Source organism: Dendropsophus ebraccatus, chromosome 1 (assembly GCF_027789765.1).
Source record: "Dendropsophus ebraccatus isolate aDenEbr1 chromosome 1, aDenEbr1.pat, whole genome shotgun sequence".
Lineage (NCBI taxonomy): Eukaryota > Metazoa > Chordata > Amphibia > Anura > Hylidae > Dendropsophus > Dendropsophus ebraccatus.
In genome coordinates, this window is record NC_091454.1 from 59,987,662 (window position 1) to 60,004,606 (window position 16,945).

The window sequence follows — 16,945 nt, forward strand, 5'->3', positions numbered from 1 at the left end:
GAGATGAGGGTGCTGATCTTATAGGGGAGGACACAGCAGCACAGAGGATGTCAGGAGAGGAGTGTGCTGATCGATAGGGGAGGTCCCAGCAGCACAGAGGATGTCAGGAGAGGAGTGTGCTGATCGATAGGGGAGGTCACAGCAGCACAGAGGATGTCAGGAGAGGAGGAGTCTGATCTTATAGGGGAGGTCACAGCGTCCCAGCAGCACAGAGGATGTCAGGAGAGGAGGGTGCTGATCTTATGAGAGGTCACAGCAGCACAGAGGATGTCAGGAGAGGAGTGTGCTGATCGATAGGGGAGGTCACAGCAGCACAGAGGATGTCAGGAGAGGAGGGGTCTCATCTTATAGGGGAGGTCACAGCGTCCCAGCAGCACAGAGGATGTCAGGAGAGGAGGAGGCTGATCTATAGGGGAGGTCACAGCAGCACAGAGGATGTCAGGAGAGGAAGGAGTGTGCTGATCTTTTGAGAGGTCACAGCAGCACAGAGGATGTCAGGAGAGGAGGGGTCTGATCTTATAGGGGAGGTCACAGCGTCCCAGCAGCACAGAGGATGTCAGGAGAGGAGTGTGCTCATCTATGGGGAGGTCACAGCAGCACAGAGGATGTCAGGAGAGGAGTGTGCTGATCTATAGGGGAGGTCACAGCAGCACAGAGGATGTCCGGAGAGGAGTGTGCTGATCTATGGGGCGGTCACAGCAGCACAGAGGATGTCAGGAGAGGAGGGTGCTGATCTTATATGGGGGGGGGGGGTTGTTTTTTTTTTTCGAGGTATCAAACTGGTATCGAGTATCGAACTAAAAAATCGAGTATTGGTATCGAACTCAAAATTCTGGTATCGTGACATCACTACTCTCACCATACACCTCTGACAGGTTCAGCAGTCAATATTAAGTGTATGGGGTTTTCCCGAATGACTACTGGGCAGGATGGAAAATCACCGCCTGGCCCCTTTGTTTTAGGAGAGCTAAGGCACTGTCAGAGCACTCTGGCTGCGGCTTACCTCTCTCCATAGAGAAGACAGATGCTTGACTGTGTCAATTTTTTCTGTGTATGGGGAAGACGGAAGAGATAACTGGCGGCCAAATGATTGTTTGGGCATCAGTTTTTGAAGGTATATGGCTACCTTTAGGCCCCATGCATACGGCCATGTCATGTGTAACTTTAAGGAAATCTTGATCAGGAGGCTCCAGAAAATCATCAGTATTTCTTGATGGTAATCTGTATTTATAGTCAGGAAACTATTAGTATTGCTTTTAAGATTTCCTGATCAGGGAAAATAATGCCACTAAATGATGTCTCCAAGAAAGACATCCGGAATTCTGGACAGTTTCTGGATGCACCCATATACTTATTTGGGCTCATCCGTGCCACAATTTCAGGCGAAAACTGGACAGGTTCTATTTTTCCCAGAACAGACACCCTTCACAATTTCTATGAGGGGGGTCCATTGCCAATAGACTTCAGTGGGACCAGAAATTTATCAGGATTTCCTGATTAAAAGTCCTGATTAATTTCACGGTCATGGGGTCTTTAAAAGGCAGTCAGCAACTAGAAGAATATGACAAAAATGAGGGTGTCCTCAGCAGTTGTCACACCATTCAGCAAGTCAGAATGCTTAGTTTTACCCATAGTCCAAAGAAAGGTCAGGAGCACCAAATGTTTACCAGAACAGTAAGATTTGGTCTAAAATGTATTTGTGACTTTTTAACACTTTATAAAAAAAATCCATAGCCATTATAAAATATTTAAATTTAAAAAAGTTGACACGTCAAAAGTTTTGATTGGTAGTGTTCTGAGTTTTCAGACCTCAACCGATCAGGAGAATGAACCAGAAGTTTGCATTTTCAACCGCATAGACCTACATTATGCGACCGCCCAGGTCAGAGTCAGAAGAGACTGACGCACATGAACTTCTCCTGATTCATTCTCCTGATCGGTCTCCCTCTGAACACTCGGACCATGAACGGTCAAAACTTTTGATGTGTCACTCTTTTTTAATTTTAATATTTCATAATGGCCATGTTTTTAAATTTTTTTTTTAAGTGTTAAATAGTCTTGGCAGGTACTCTTTAAATCTAAGGCACAAAAGTCTGAAAGTCTATTTAATCAACATTTTGGGGGAGCTTTATCAAACATGGTGTAAAGTGACACTGGCTCAGTTGCCCCTAGCAACCAATCAGATTCCACTTTTCTTTTCTCACAGACTCTTTGGGAAATGAAAGGTGGAATCTGGTTGGTTGCTAGGGGCGACTGAGCCAGTTTCACTTTACACCATGTTTCATAAATGTCCCTCTTTATCTTTATAGTTATTCTTATTTTGTGAACTCTAGGCTTAATCTTTTGTCTTTTTTGCCTCTCAGAAAAACTTGTAGCATTGCGTGAAGAGTATCTGGCTGCAGATGAAGAAGGAAAGAAATTCCTGGAGAAGAGGTATGGAAAGAGAGTAATCCAAAAAGCTGTGGAAGAAATGGAGAGTATGGAATGGCTGGAGCATAACTCCAAGTGCTGTCCTCGCTGTGGAACACACATTCAGGTAAAATACTGAAGATTCAGTTCTTTATTTCAAATTACTTGTATGACAGGTGTCTTATACAGGGTATCTTCCTGTAGTTGATCTCCACTCACTGTATCTTCTGTTTTTGCTTTACAAACCCTAAGTTTTAAAAGTGTAGTAAAGACAAAAAAAACACTCCTGTACAGTTTAGCTCACATCTGTCTTTAGGTGAAAAAAATGCAAGCGCTATAGACGTTTAAACACAAGGAGGAGAAAAAAAGCGCAAAAATTGGAATTTGCCCAGTCCTTAAGGGGTTAAACAACTTCCCCTCATTTAAAAGCCTAAAACCATATTCATATATCACTTACCCCTAAAATAAAGTTCTAAAGTCTTGCCAGGGGAGATCTGTCTCTAGTAACAGAGACCCAGGATGAAACACAGGAAGTGAGGTGGGTGTAGCTTCTTCTATTTGCAGGGAAGATAGAAAGCCTGGGCTGTGCGCCTGCAAGCTGAACCACAAAAGTAAATCAAGGCCTCATCTCCATCACCTTTATAAAGCTCAGGCAGATGTCCGTTGTGTAAATACCCGTTCATTGCTGCTGCTCCTCACACAGCACCCTGCAAACACTATGCACCTATAGCACAATTTCCCCTCCACGTTACATCTATAGCATTGTACTTTGTTTATAATGCCCTAGCACAGAGTCAGCTTGTTAAGTGCACTCTTACCAGAAGCCATGATCTAGGAGTAAGTGTTTTGCTTTGCTGTAATTGGCCAGGCAGGAAAGGGAAACAGTGCCTGTTTGAGTACTACTGGCAAACAACACAGCTTTGGTCCTTCATATGGATAGAATGAAATAGCTGTGCATCGAGGAGGGGGCTCTTGGACACACTAACAGTAGTGAGAATAGTAAAATCCCATTTTGATGGGTTAATCTGACAAATCCAGGCAGGTGTTTAAAACTCAACAGGTCCACTTTTAAAGTTCGAGACTGCCTGTTGCAGATGTACAGTGGGTGGTCATTACTGTTTAGGTTTATGAGTAAAACATTACACGAGCATGTTGTCCCTGTGCCCAGTATAGTTATGTTCCCATTCCACTACAAAGCAAAAGGCTTCTACCATTTTGTACAATCTGTGGATTATTAAAGGGATTCTGTCAGAACATCACTTTTCCTGTTTTCTCAGCAGTAATCTCATCATCATCTCAGGCAGGAATACAATAAAAGAAAACACCTCTGTTATAAAGACGGAGGTAGATGATACAGGATCTATCACTGACATTAGGAAATAAACACAGCTTACCTCTTCCTCCTCTCTCATTTTCATATTACACATCCCCATAGATGTAAATAGGCTATTTCTCTGTTTTCTTTTAAAGGGGAACTTCAAGAGCAGTAGCAAATCCCCATAGAAAACCTTTACTGCTCTGAAAGCTTCTGTTACAGACAGAGGTGGCAGCAGAGAGCACTGTCAGGCTATGTTCACACTGCGTATGATTCCGTCCGTAGATCGTACGCTGCCGTACATGTGCGGCTGAAACTACGGGCGTGGGAAAAATCGACATGGGGCCGGATCCGTACGAACTGCGAACATACGCCCGTAATACAGTTATGCTTCCCTAGCTTGTTTCGAAGCGATCTGAAACCGGTCATTTACTTGGAAATCTTCGCCCAGCCCCATAAACCACACAGAACCTTTTGGATCTAAAAATCAAGTTCAATTTGGCTGGAATAAGTACTCCGTATGGGACCGCATGGAAATCCACGGCCGTGAGTTTCAACATTTCCGTCCTCAAACAATGGTCTTGTTCATTTTTCACGGCGCCGTATACGATCCGGCCGTAAGCTCATACGTAGTGTGCACTGTGCGGGTGTATATCGTATACTTTCAAGTGAACGCATCAACCTCAAAACTACGTGCGTATATTCGCGGTTCGCACTACGGACGGAATCATACGCAGTGTGAACATAGCCTCAGAGTGGAAAAAATACACTATTTCCTGGAGGACATACAGCAGCTGATAAGTACTGGACATCTATCCAGTCCACTTCTCTCTTAGCTTTGTTTGATGCCAAGAAGGCTACACAGGTTGGCACAAAAATATACAGTGTGTGAACCAAAAACTAATAATGCTATTCCGCAGAGAAAGAACAATGATATCACCGAATGTTAGTAGCTAGGGAGTCTCAGGACGGGGTGTAAAGAACACCACATGTTCTGTCCACCTCTGTTTTCTGTTTCGGGAAAGATGGGTACCTTAAAGGGAACCTGTCACCCCCCGTACCGGGGTGACAGGCTCCCGACCCCCAGTTAGAGACCCCTATACTTACCTCATCCCGCTGGGTCCCGCTTCTGGATTCGGTCGGGTCCCGGAGATCTCAGCCGCTGCAGCCCGGCGCGCGCGCTGAGAGATGAGTCCAACACCCATAGAGAATGACAGGAGAGTCCAGCGCTCCGTCATTCTCTATGAGCGTTGGACTCATCTGTCAGTGCGCGCGCCGGGCTGCAGCGGCTGAGATCTCCGGGACCCGACCGAATCCAGAAGCGGGACCCGGCGGGATGAGGTAAGTATAGGGGTCTCTAACGGGGGGTCGGGAGCCTGTCACCCCGGCACGGGGGGTGACAGGTTCCCTTTAATAATCATGTGAAGAAAATTGAATAAAACATTTATACAACTATGAAAAACCTAAACTGAATATGTATTTTATATTTTAATAAGTATAACAAAAATCTATAGAAACATATTTTTTCTCTCCACAGAAAATTGATGGCTGTAATAAAATGACCTGCACTGGGTGTAAACAGTACTTCTGCTGGCTCTGTATGAGCACACTGACCCGAGGAAACCCATATATTCACTTCAATGACTCTTCTTCACCTTGCTTTAATCAGTATGTATTTCACATAGTTTTACAGAACTTTGGAAGACTGGGTTAATTTGCCTTGACTTTCACAGTTGTGGGATGTTCTCACCTGCAATAACTTTTTAAGATGTAGTGGCCTGGTTCTGAGATATATTGGTAATTGGCTATCTCTGATGGGTGGGAGCCAGGGGCGGGCTGGGCCGGGGGGCAGGGTGGCATCTGCCCCCCGGGCCGTTCTTCCCCACTTCATTGAAGGGCCGCACAGCTGTCACTCACTGACAGCTGGTTGATGGTGTCAGGGCCGCCCTGCAGCTTCTTGCCTCCCCAGCGCTCTTTTCTCTGTCACCTAAGAGCGCTGAGAGGCCAGGCTGTATTGCGGGCCGCCGCTGAAGCTCCGCCCCCTCCACGCCGTCAAGCCCCGCCCCCTTAGCAGACCCCTATACTTTTAACTAAAGCCTATGAGGCTTATAGTTAAAAGTAAACTGCTGCACCTTCTCCCTCCGGCCACTAGGGGCTGCTCTCTCCCCCCCAGCTGCCACTAATACAGCCTGGATAGAGGAGCCGGAAAATTGAAGAGATGGTGGTCTGCAGGGAGCCAGGTAATTACTGTACAGGGGAGGCCTACAGAGCAATCCCTGCAGCCCCTCTATCCCTCCCCACACACAGCATCCCCTGCAGCCCCCCATCCCCACACACACAGCATCCCCTGCAGCCCCCCATCCCCACACAGCATCCCCTGCAGCCCCCCATCCCCACACACACAGCATCCCCTGCAGCCCCCCATCCCCACACAGCATCCCCTGCAGCCCCCCATCCTCCCACACACACAGCATCCCCTGCAGCCCCCCATCCCCACACAGCATCCCCTGCAGCCCCCCCTATCCCTAAACACAGCATCCCCTGCAGCCCCCCTATCCCCACACACACAGCATCCCCTGCAGACCCCCCTATCTCCAAACACAGCATCCCCTGCAGCCCCCCTATCCCTCCCCACACACAGCATCCCCTGCAGACCCCCTTCCCCACACACACAGCATCCCCTGCAGCCCCCTTCATCCCCCCACACAGCATCCCCTGCAGCCCCCCCCCTATCTCCAAACACAGCATCCCCTGCAGACCCCCCTATCTCCAAACACAGCATCCCCTGCAGCCCCCCCTTCCCCACACACACAGCATCCCCTGCAGCCCCCTCCATCCCCCCCACACAGCATCCCCTGCAGCCCGCTATCCCCAAACACAGCATCCCCTGCAGCCCCCCATCCCCCCCCACACAGCATCCCCTGTAGCCCCCCCATCCCCCCACACACAGCATCCCCTGCACCCCCCCCATCCTTACACACAGCATCCCCTGCAGACCATCATCCCCACACACACAGCATCCCCTGCAGCCCCCCTATCCCCAATCACAGCATCCCCCCCCCCCCTGTCCCCAAACACAGCATCCCCGGCAGACCGCCCTATCTCCAAACACAGCATCCCCTGCAGCCCCCCTATCCCTCCCCACACACAGCATCCCCTGCAGCCCCCCATCCCCACACACACAGCATCCTCTGCAGCCCCCCATCCCCACACAGCATCCCCTGCAGCCCCCCATCCTCCCACACACACACAGCATCCCCTGCAGCCCCCCCTATCCCCAAACACAGCATCCCCTGCAGACCCCCCTATCTCCAAACACAGCATCCCCTGCAGCCCCCCTATCCCCACACACACAGCATCCCCTGCAGACCCCCCTATCTCCAAACACAGCATCCCCTGCAGCCCCCCTATCCCTCCCCACACACAGCATCCCCTGCAGCCCCCCATCCCCACACACACAGCAGCCCCCCATCCCCACACACACAGCATCCCCTGCAGCCCCCCATCCCCACACAGCATCCCCTGCAGCCCCCCATCCTCCCACACACACAGCATCCCCTGCAGCCCCCCATCCCCCCCCACACAGCATCCCCTGTAGCCCCCCCATCCCCCCACACACAGCATCCCCTGCACCCCCCCATCCTTACACACAGCATCCCCTGCAGACCATCATCCCCACACACACAGCATCCCCTGCAGCCCCCCTATCCCCAATCACAGCATCCCCCCCCCCTGTCCCCAAACACAGCATCCCCGGCAGACCGCCCTATCTCCAAACACAGCATCCCCTGCAGCCCCCCTATCCCTCCCCACACACAGCATCCCCTGCAGCCCCCCATCCCCACACACACAGCATCCTCTGCAGCCCCCCATCCCCACACAGCATCCCCTGCAGCCCCCCATCCTCCCACACACACACAGCATCCCCTGCAGCCCCCCCTATCCCCAAACACAGCATCCCCTGCAGCCCCCCCTATCTCCAAACACAGCATCCCCTGCAGCCCCCCTATCCCCACACACACAGCATCCCCTGCAGACCCCCCTATCTCCAAACACAGCATCCCCTGCAGCCCCCCTATCCCTCCCCACACACAGCATCCCCTGCAGCCCCCCATCCCCACACACACAGCATCCCCTGCAGCCCCCCATCCCCACACACACAGCATCCCCTGCAGCCCCCCATCCCCACACAGCATCCCCTGCAGCCCCCCATCCTCCCACACACACAGCATCCCCTGCAGCCCCCCATCCCCACACAGCATCCCCTGCAGCCCCCCATCCTCCCACACACACAGCATCCCCTGCAGCCCCCCATCCCCACACAGCATCCCCTGCAGCCCCCCCTATCCCCAAACACAGCATCCCCTGCAGACCCCCCTATCTCCAAACACAGCATCCCCTGCAGCCCCCCTATCCCCACACACACAGCATCCCCTGCAGACCCCCCTATCTCCAAACACAGCATCCCCTGCAGCCCCCCTTCCCCACACACACAGCATCCCCTGCAGCCCCCTTCATCCCCCCACACAGCATTCCCTGCAGCCCCCCCCCTATCTCCAAACACAGCATCCCCTGCAGACCCCCCTATCTCCAAACACAGCATCCCCTGCAGCCCCCCCTTCCCCACACACACAGCATCCCCTGCAGCCCCCTCCATCCCCCCCTCACAGCATCCCCTGCAGCCCGCTATCCCCAAACACAGCATCCCCTGCAGCCCCCCATCCCCCCCCACACAGCATCCCCTGTAGCCCCCCCATCCCCCCACACACAGCATCCCCTGCACCCCCCCATCCTTACACACAGCATCCCCTGCAGACCATCATCCCCACACACACAGCATCCCCTGCAGCCCCCCTATCCCCAATCACAGCACCCCCCCCCCCCCCCTGTCCCCAAACACAGCATCCCCGGCAGACCGCCCTATCTCCAAACACAGCATCCCCTTGCAGCCCCCCTATCCCTCCCCACACACAGCATCCCCTGCAGCCCCCCATCCCCACACACACAGCATCCCCTGCAGCCCCCCATCCCCACACAGCATCCCCTGCAGCCCCCCATCCTCCCACACACACACAGCATCCCCTGCAGCCCCCCTATCCCCAAACACAGCATCCCCTGCAGACCCCCCTATCTCCAAACACAGCATCCCCTGCAGCCCCCCTATCCCCACACACACAGCATCCCCTGCAGACCCCCCTATCTCCAAACACAGCATCCCCTGCAGCCCCCCTATCCCCACACACACAGCATCCCCTGCAGACCCCCATCCCTACACACACAGAATCCCCTGCAGCCCCCTCCATCCCCCCACACAGCATCCCCTGCAGCCCCCCCTATCCCCAAACACAGCATCCCCTGCAGACCGCCCTATCTCCAAACACAGCATCCCCTGCAGCCCCCCCTTCCCCACACACACAGCATCCCCTGCAGCCCCCTCCATCCCCCCCACACAGCATCCCCTGCAGCCCCCTATCCCCAAACACAGCATCCCCTGCAGCCCCCCATCCCCCCCCACACAGCATCCCCTGTAGCCCCCCCATCCCCCCACACACAGCATCCCCTGCACCCCACCATCCTTACACACAGCATCCCCTGCACCCCCCCATCCTTACACACAGCATCCCCTGCAGACCATCATCCCCACACACACAGCATCCCCTGCAGCCCCCCCTATCCCCACACACAGCATCCCCTGCAGACCCCCATCCCTACACACACAGCATCCCCTGCAGACCCCCATCCCTACACACACAGCATCCCCTGCAGACCCCCATCCTCCCACACACACAGCATCCCCTGCAGCCCCCCTATCCCCAATCACAGCATCCCCTGCAGCCCCCCCTGTCCCCAAACACAGCATCCCCTGCAGACCCCCCTATCCCCAAACACAGCATCCCCTGCAGACCCCCATCCCCACACACACAGCATCCCCTGCAGACCCCCCATCCCTACACACACACAGCATCGCCTGCAGCCCCTCCATCCCCCCCACACAGCATCCCCTGCAGCCCCCCTATCCCCACACACACACAGCATCCCCTGCAGCCCCCCATCCCCACACACACAGCATCCCCTGCAGCCCCCCATCCTCCCACACACACAGCATCCCCTGCAGCCCCCCATCCCCACACACACAGCATCCCCTGCAGCCCCCCTATCCCCACACACACAGCATCCCCTGCAGACCCCCATCCCTACACACACAGCATCCCCTGCAGCCCCCTCCATCCCCCCACACAGCATCCCCTGCAGACCGCCCTATCTCCAAACACAGCATCCCCTGCAGCCCCCCTATCCCCACACACAGCATCCCCTGCAGCCCCCCTTCCCCACACACACAGCATCCCCTGCAGCCCCCCATCCCCACACAGCATCCCCTGCAGCCCCCTCCATCCCCCCACACAGCATCCCCTGCAGCCCCCCCTATCCCCACACACACACAGCATCCCCTGCAGCCCCCTCCATCCCCCCCACACAGCATTTCCTGCAGCCCCCTATCCCCAAACACAGCATCCCCTGCAGACCCCCCATCCCCACACACACAGCATCCCCTGGACTTCCCCATCCTTACACACAGCATCTCCTGCAGCCCCCCTCCACACACACAGCATCCCCTGCAGCCCCCTCCATCCCCCCCACACAGCATCCCCTGCAGCCCCCCCCCCCCCTATCCCCAAACACACACAGCATCCCCTGCAGCCCCCCCCCCTATCTCCAAACACAGCATCCCCTGCAGACCCCCCTATACCCGAACATAGCATCTCCTGCAGACCCCCATCCCAACACACACACAGCATCCCCTGCAGCCCCCCATCCTACCCTCCCAGCATCCCCTGCAGCCCCCCATCCTACCCCCCCAGCATCCCCCGCGGCCCCCATCCCCAAACACAGCATCCCCTGCAGACCCCCCTATCCCCAAACACAGCATCCCCTGCAGACCCCCCATCCCCACACACACAGCATCCCCTGGACCCCCCCATCCTTACACACAGCATCTCCTGCAGCCCCCCTCCACACACACAGCATCCCCTGCAGCCCCCCCCCTATCCCCAAACACACACAGCATCCCCTGCAGCCCCCCCTATCTCCAAACACAGCATCCCCTGCAGACCCCCCTATACCCGAACATAGCATCTCCTGCAGACCCCCATCCCAACACACACACAGCATCCCCTGCAGCCCCCCATCCTACCCTCCCAGCATCCCCTGCAGCCCCCCATCCTACCCCCCCCCAGCATCCCCCGCAGCCCCCCATCCCCAAACACAGCATCCCCTGCAGACCCCCCTATCCCCAAACACAGCATCCCCTGCAGACCCCCATCCCCACACACACAGCATCCCCTGCAGCCCCCCCATCCCTACACACACACAGCATCGCCTGCAGCCCCTCCACCCCCCCCACACAGCATCCCCTGCACCCCCCCATCCTTACACACAGCATCTCCTGCAGCCCCTCCATCCCCCCCACACAGCATCCCCTGCAGCCCCCCCTATCCCCACACACACACAGCATCCCCTGCAGCCCCCTCCATCCCCCCACACAGCATCCCCTGCAGCCCCCCCTATCCCCAAACACAGCATCCCCTGCAGACCCCCATCCCCACACACACAGCATCCCCTGCAGACCCCCCATCCCTACACACACACAGCATCGCCTGCAGCCCCTCCATCCCCCCCACACAGCATCCCCTGCAGCCCCCCTATCCCCACACACACACAGCATCCCCTGCAGCCCCCCATCCCCACACACACAGCATCCCCTGCAGCCCCCCATCCTCCCACACACACAGCATCCCCTGCAGCCCCCCATCCCCACACACACAGCATCCCCTGCAGCCCCCCTATCCCCACACACACAGCATCCCCTGCAGACCCCCATCCCTACACACACAGCATCCCCTGCAGCCCCCTCCATCCCCCCACACAGCATCCCCTGCAGACCGCCCTATCTCCAAACACAGCATCCCCTGCAGCCCCCCTATCCCCACACACAGCATCCCCTGCAGCCCCCCTTCCCCACACACACAGCATCCCCTGCAGCCCCCCATCCCCACACAGCATCCCCTGCAGCCCCCTCCATCCCCCCCACACAGCATCCCCTGCAGCCCCCCTATCCCCACACACACACAGCATCCCCTGCAGCCCCCTCCATCCCCCCCACACAGCATTTCCTGCAGCCCCCTATCCCCAAACACAGCATCCCCTGCAGACCCCCCATCCCCACACACACAGCATCCCCTGGACTTCCCCATCCTTACACACAGCATCTCCTGCAGCCCCCCTCCACACACACAGCATCCCCTGCAGCCCCCTCCATCCCCCCCACACAGCATCCCCTGCATCCCCCCCCCCCCTATCCCCAAACACACACAGCATCCCCTGCAGCCCCCCCCCCTATCTCCAAACACAGCATCCCCTGCAGACCCCCCTATACCCGAACATAGCATCTCCTGCAGACCCCCAGCCCAACACACACACAGCATCCCCTGCAGCCCCCCATCCTACCCTCCCAGCATCCCCTGCAGCCCCCCATCCTACCCCCCCCAGCATCCCCCGCGGCCCCCATCCCCAAACACAGCATCCCCTGCAACCCCCCTATCCCCAAACACAGCATCCCCTGCAGACCCCCCATCCCCACACACACAGCATCCCCTGGACCCCCCCATCCTTACACACAGCATCTCCTGCAGCCCCCCTCCACACACACAGCATCCCCTGCAGCCCCCCCCCCTATCCCCAAACACACACAGCATCCCCTGCAGCCCCCCCTATCTCCAAACACAGCATCCCCTGCAGACCCCCCTATACCCGAACATAGCATCTCCTGCAGACCCCCATCCCAACACACACACAGCATCCCCTGCAGCCCCCCATCCTACCCTCCCAGCATCCCCTGCAGCCCCCCATCCTACCCCCCCCAGCATCCCCCGCAGCCCCCCATCCCCAAACACAGCATCCCCTGCAGACCCCCCTATCCCCAAACACAGCATCCCCTGCAGACCCCCATCCCCACACACACAGCATCCCCTGCAGCCCCCCCATCCCTACACACACACAGCATCGCCTGCAGCCCCTCCACCCCCCCCACACAGCATCCCCTGCAGCCCCCCATCCTTACACACAGCATCTCCTGCAGCCCCTCCATCCCCCCCACACAGCATCCCCTGCAGCCCCCCCTATCCCCACACACACACAGCATCCCCTGCAGCCCCCCATCCCCACACAGCATCCCCTGCAGCCCCCTCCATCCCCCCACACAGCATCCCCTGCAGCCCCCCCTATCCCCACACACACACAGCATCCCCTGCAGCCCCCCCTATCCCCACACACACACAGCATCCCCTGCAGCCCCCTCCATCCCCCCCACACAGCATCCCCTGCAGCCCCCCTATCCCCATACACAGCATCCCCTGCAGCCCCCTATCCCCAAACACAGCATCCCCTGCAGACCCCCCATCCCCACACACACAGCATCCCCTGCACCCCCCCATCCTTACACACAGCATCTCCTGCAGCCCCCCTCCACACACACAGCATCCCCTGCAGCCCCCTCCATCCCCCCCACACAGCATCCCCTGCAGCCCCCCCCCTATCCCCAAACACACACAGCATCCCCTGCAGCCCCCCCCTATCCCCAAACACACACAGCATCCCCTGCAGACCCCCCATCTCCAAACACAGCATCCCCTGCAGACCACCCTATACCCGAACATAGCATCTCCTGCAGACCCCCATCCCAACACACACACAGCATCCCCTGCAGCCCCCCATCCTACCCTCCCAGCATCCCCCACAGCCCCCCATCCCCACACACACAGCATCCCCTGCAGCCCCCCCCCCCTCCACACACACACAGCATCCCATGTTTATTATTATTTTTACTAATAGGGGGTGCGCACATGAGGGGGGCGGGGGGAATTTCGACAGCAAAAGTGATCATGTGAAGGGAAAAGTGACTATGGTGAAAATACAGAAACCCCAGTTTCCCAGCATCTTGTATTGTACTCAGTGTAATGGAGGTCACCCAGCTTTCCCAGCATCTTATACCCAGTGGTTGGTAGCCTCGGGGAGATGCACAGTAAATCTATACTGTGCAGCTGAAAACCATATCAGCACAATTGTGCTCTTACCAAATATTACCCTCCCAACATCAGTGCAGGGATGGTGGATGATAACCCGGACCTGTACTTCTGCAAGCAGCACAGTTTGGATAATGTCTCCAGCCCTTCTGGACATTTGTGACCAGGGAATTCCTACTGCTCTGTGTGAAGGGGCCAGAAGTCTCTTTGTCAATGTAAGTCTATGGGACTATGATCCGTGTCAGCGCTGAGCCGTCCCATGGACTTATACAGGAAAGTGTCTTCCGACCCCTTCACAGGGAACAGTAGGAATTCCTTGTTTACAAATGACTGGAAGGGCTCAATGTGTTATCCGAACTGTGAGAACATTGCCGCTGGAGGAAGTATTGGAGTGGGTGGCATCTACCTTCCTCGCACTGATGTGGGGAGCGTAATAAAAGGTAAGGACCAGAGTGGTCCTTGAAGGATGGGCCGCTAGCCGGCTACTCATGGGCCACTGCTGTGTACCTGCCCCCCAGGCTAAAATGTGCCAGCCAGCCCCTGGTGGGAGCCCTGTAGTTTGCGCAGCAATTTTTTTCATTGTTTATTTATAGGATTTTTTTTATAAACAATAAAACACAGAATGGAATGGAGTACAGCAAAGCAATTTATGCCAGCAGAACCCAAATATATGGGATTGCAAGAGGTATAACATGACTATGGGACAGATAGGATGAAACCCATCAACAGACATCGAGCACCTAGTTCACTGTAAGGTTGACATACTAACTGAATAACAAAACTTCCTAAAAACCGAAGCAAAATTGTTTTGACCTTCTTGAAACAAAACTTAATGGGTTATAACAATCTGGCTTGAATCATGGAACTTCCATAAGCGGCATAGTTCTCCCTTCAACTTAACACTAAACATAAAAGGACAACATTAAATAGACACAAGACAGGCACATTCGGGGGGGAGGGATCCGGGGGGTTTAGATAGTTTTGTGGAGGAACGAAACAGCTCATAGTATATGTCCCATAGTGCCCACACTTTGTTGAAGGCCTCCACCCTGTCTTCTACGGAGGCTGACATGTACTCATGCCTCCTAACCTCCTGCACCCTATTAATAAGATCTACTGCCGAGGGTATCCGCACCTGTTTCCAATATTTCGCAATCAGACCCTTTTGCCGCTGTGAGTATGTATAGAAGAAGACGGACTGCTGGTTTCTGCACAGCTATTAAATGCTAGAGCAAAGTTGCCCTGGGAATCAGTTCCTTTATTATTGTTTGGTCTACTATTTGTAAGAGTGTACATAGTGTACAGTGAATCATGGCGTAGATAAGTGAACAAATTGATCTGAAAAGCATGTCTTCCCAGACTATTATTTGAGGACTGTGAAGGCCAGGAAAGCAGTGAAAAATTGTCATGTTCCTTTAACCACTCCAAGACTTTACGACCCTTGTGGCATGGTGGAATGTCCTCCTTAAGAGTGTTCCTTACAGTGAACAGCTGCCAGAAAGGGATAAAAGTGGCCAGCCACAATGCTTACTGTCCAAATGTCCATCCACAGGTATCAGAGGAACCAATTTTGTTTTCCCTGTTTAAGAGCTCCAGGCCTGACGCATATTCCCCCACCACTGCTGCACACTCCTGTCCCCTGGGCTGGGTTTTTAATTTATTGTATAGAGGCAAGGAGCGACCAGGGCAAAGAAGTGAGAAAAACTAGTGTAGCCCCCTCTTCTCTCCACCGCTTTATTCTGGGAGTTCTAGAGATCACTGGGTGAATAGGCGATAACTTTGTCAGATTGAAATATCCCTTTAATTCTTTGGCTGATATTTGCGGTTTATATTGCAGTATACGATTTATAGTAGTAAAGATACACACGATGCGGTACTTGCTTCAGTTTCCACTTGGTTTATTCAGCCATAAACATGACAGTGATGCACATGAATTGATATTCATGTGCATCACTGTCATGTTTATGGCTGAATAAAGCAAGTGAAAACTGAAGCGAGTACCGCATCGTGTGTATCTTTACTACTATACGGTGACGTCTATTTCCTTTGCATGCTCAATCCACTTACCGTGTCCAGGTGAGCCGCATCCATTTGACTGCCGCGCGGTGGGGGGATAGTGCCGTGGCTCCATTACTCTATACACAAGTATATGATTCATTATTTGCAATCTAAGCTGGTCACTAGGAAAATTGATTGTATAGCATACCTCAAGTATGTAAACGGTCTTCTGTGTTTATTCATTTGCAGGTTGTTCCAAGGCATGAACATTGATCAGGATTTTGTTGATGTTGATGAAGTGTGACAGAAGTTCCAGCATGATATTTCCTAATGACTATGTTACCAGTTATGACTGAACACTACAATTAATGTTAATCCAGTTTATACAGTACTGATGATTCTTTTGTATTGACATGTAGAACACATTTAAATGTTAGATCCAAGCAAGAATAATTAAAAATGATATTTAGCCAGTTAATCACTGCCTGATGTCTATCTGTTCTTTAATATGTTGCCTTAAGTGTAAATGTCAGATACCGATTTTATTTGCCAAAATAAAGAACTTTTGTTTTTGCTTGGCTTCTGAAATGTTAGTAGTTTTTGCATTTGCCTTTGTGCCATGTTAGGTGTTCAAAAGACAAATTAAAATTAATTGTATTCCGTTTCCTTAACTCCTTCCCAACATCTGCTGTGTGAGTACGGTGCAGCAAAACTGTAATTCCTGTGTAGCCACCACCCGCTACTTCGGCAGCATACTACATCTGTCCCAGGGCTGTTGATGTAGCATGTCTTTGAAGATAAAAGCAGGGGCAAGGGCACCTTTTGTTTGACAGGGGTCCCTGTCCCTCTATGTACTACTGTATCAGTGGCACCCTACATTAGGTCACCATGAAAACTAGGTACAGAAGGAGAGACTTCTGCTTTTGTATGTACCTAGCGCCCAGCAAAGGTAAGCGTACCTTTTTTCCAGTCACACACAATTATCAGCGATAGCATTGCTGCAGTGGCACCCTACATTAGGCCCAATGGAACCTAAGTACAGAAGTCCCTTCTTGTTCTTTATGTATTCCTAGCCCAGAAAATGTAAGACATGTACCTCTTCAGCCCCACACACAGTAAGCAGCAATACTTAGAGCAGTGCTGC

At 54.1% G+C, this 16,945-nt stretch overlaps 1 protein-coding gene across 5 annotated transcripts in view; it reads left to right on the forward strand.

Annotated features, from left to right (window-relative positions):
- Nucleotides 1-16,389, forward strand: part of LOC138774137 (E3 ubiquitin-protein ligase RNF14-like) — a 34,606-nt gene extending 18,217 nt beyond the window's left edge. For all 5 annotated transcript variants that reach the window (XM_069954776.1, XM_069954752.1, XM_069954742.1 and 2 more), the window contains 3 exons: nt 2,364-2,536; nt 5,262-5,392; nt 16,051-16,389. In XM_069954776.1, coding sequence (XP_069810877.1) covers nt 2,364-2,536; nt 5,262-5,392; nt 16,051-16,105 — 359 coding nt within the window. In that variant the 3' untranslated portion in view covers nt 16,106-16,389. The remainder of the gene's footprint in view (nt 1-2,363; nt 2,537-5,261; nt 5,393-16,050) is intronic.
- The last annotated feature ends 556 nt before the right edge of the window (nt 16,390-16,945 follow it).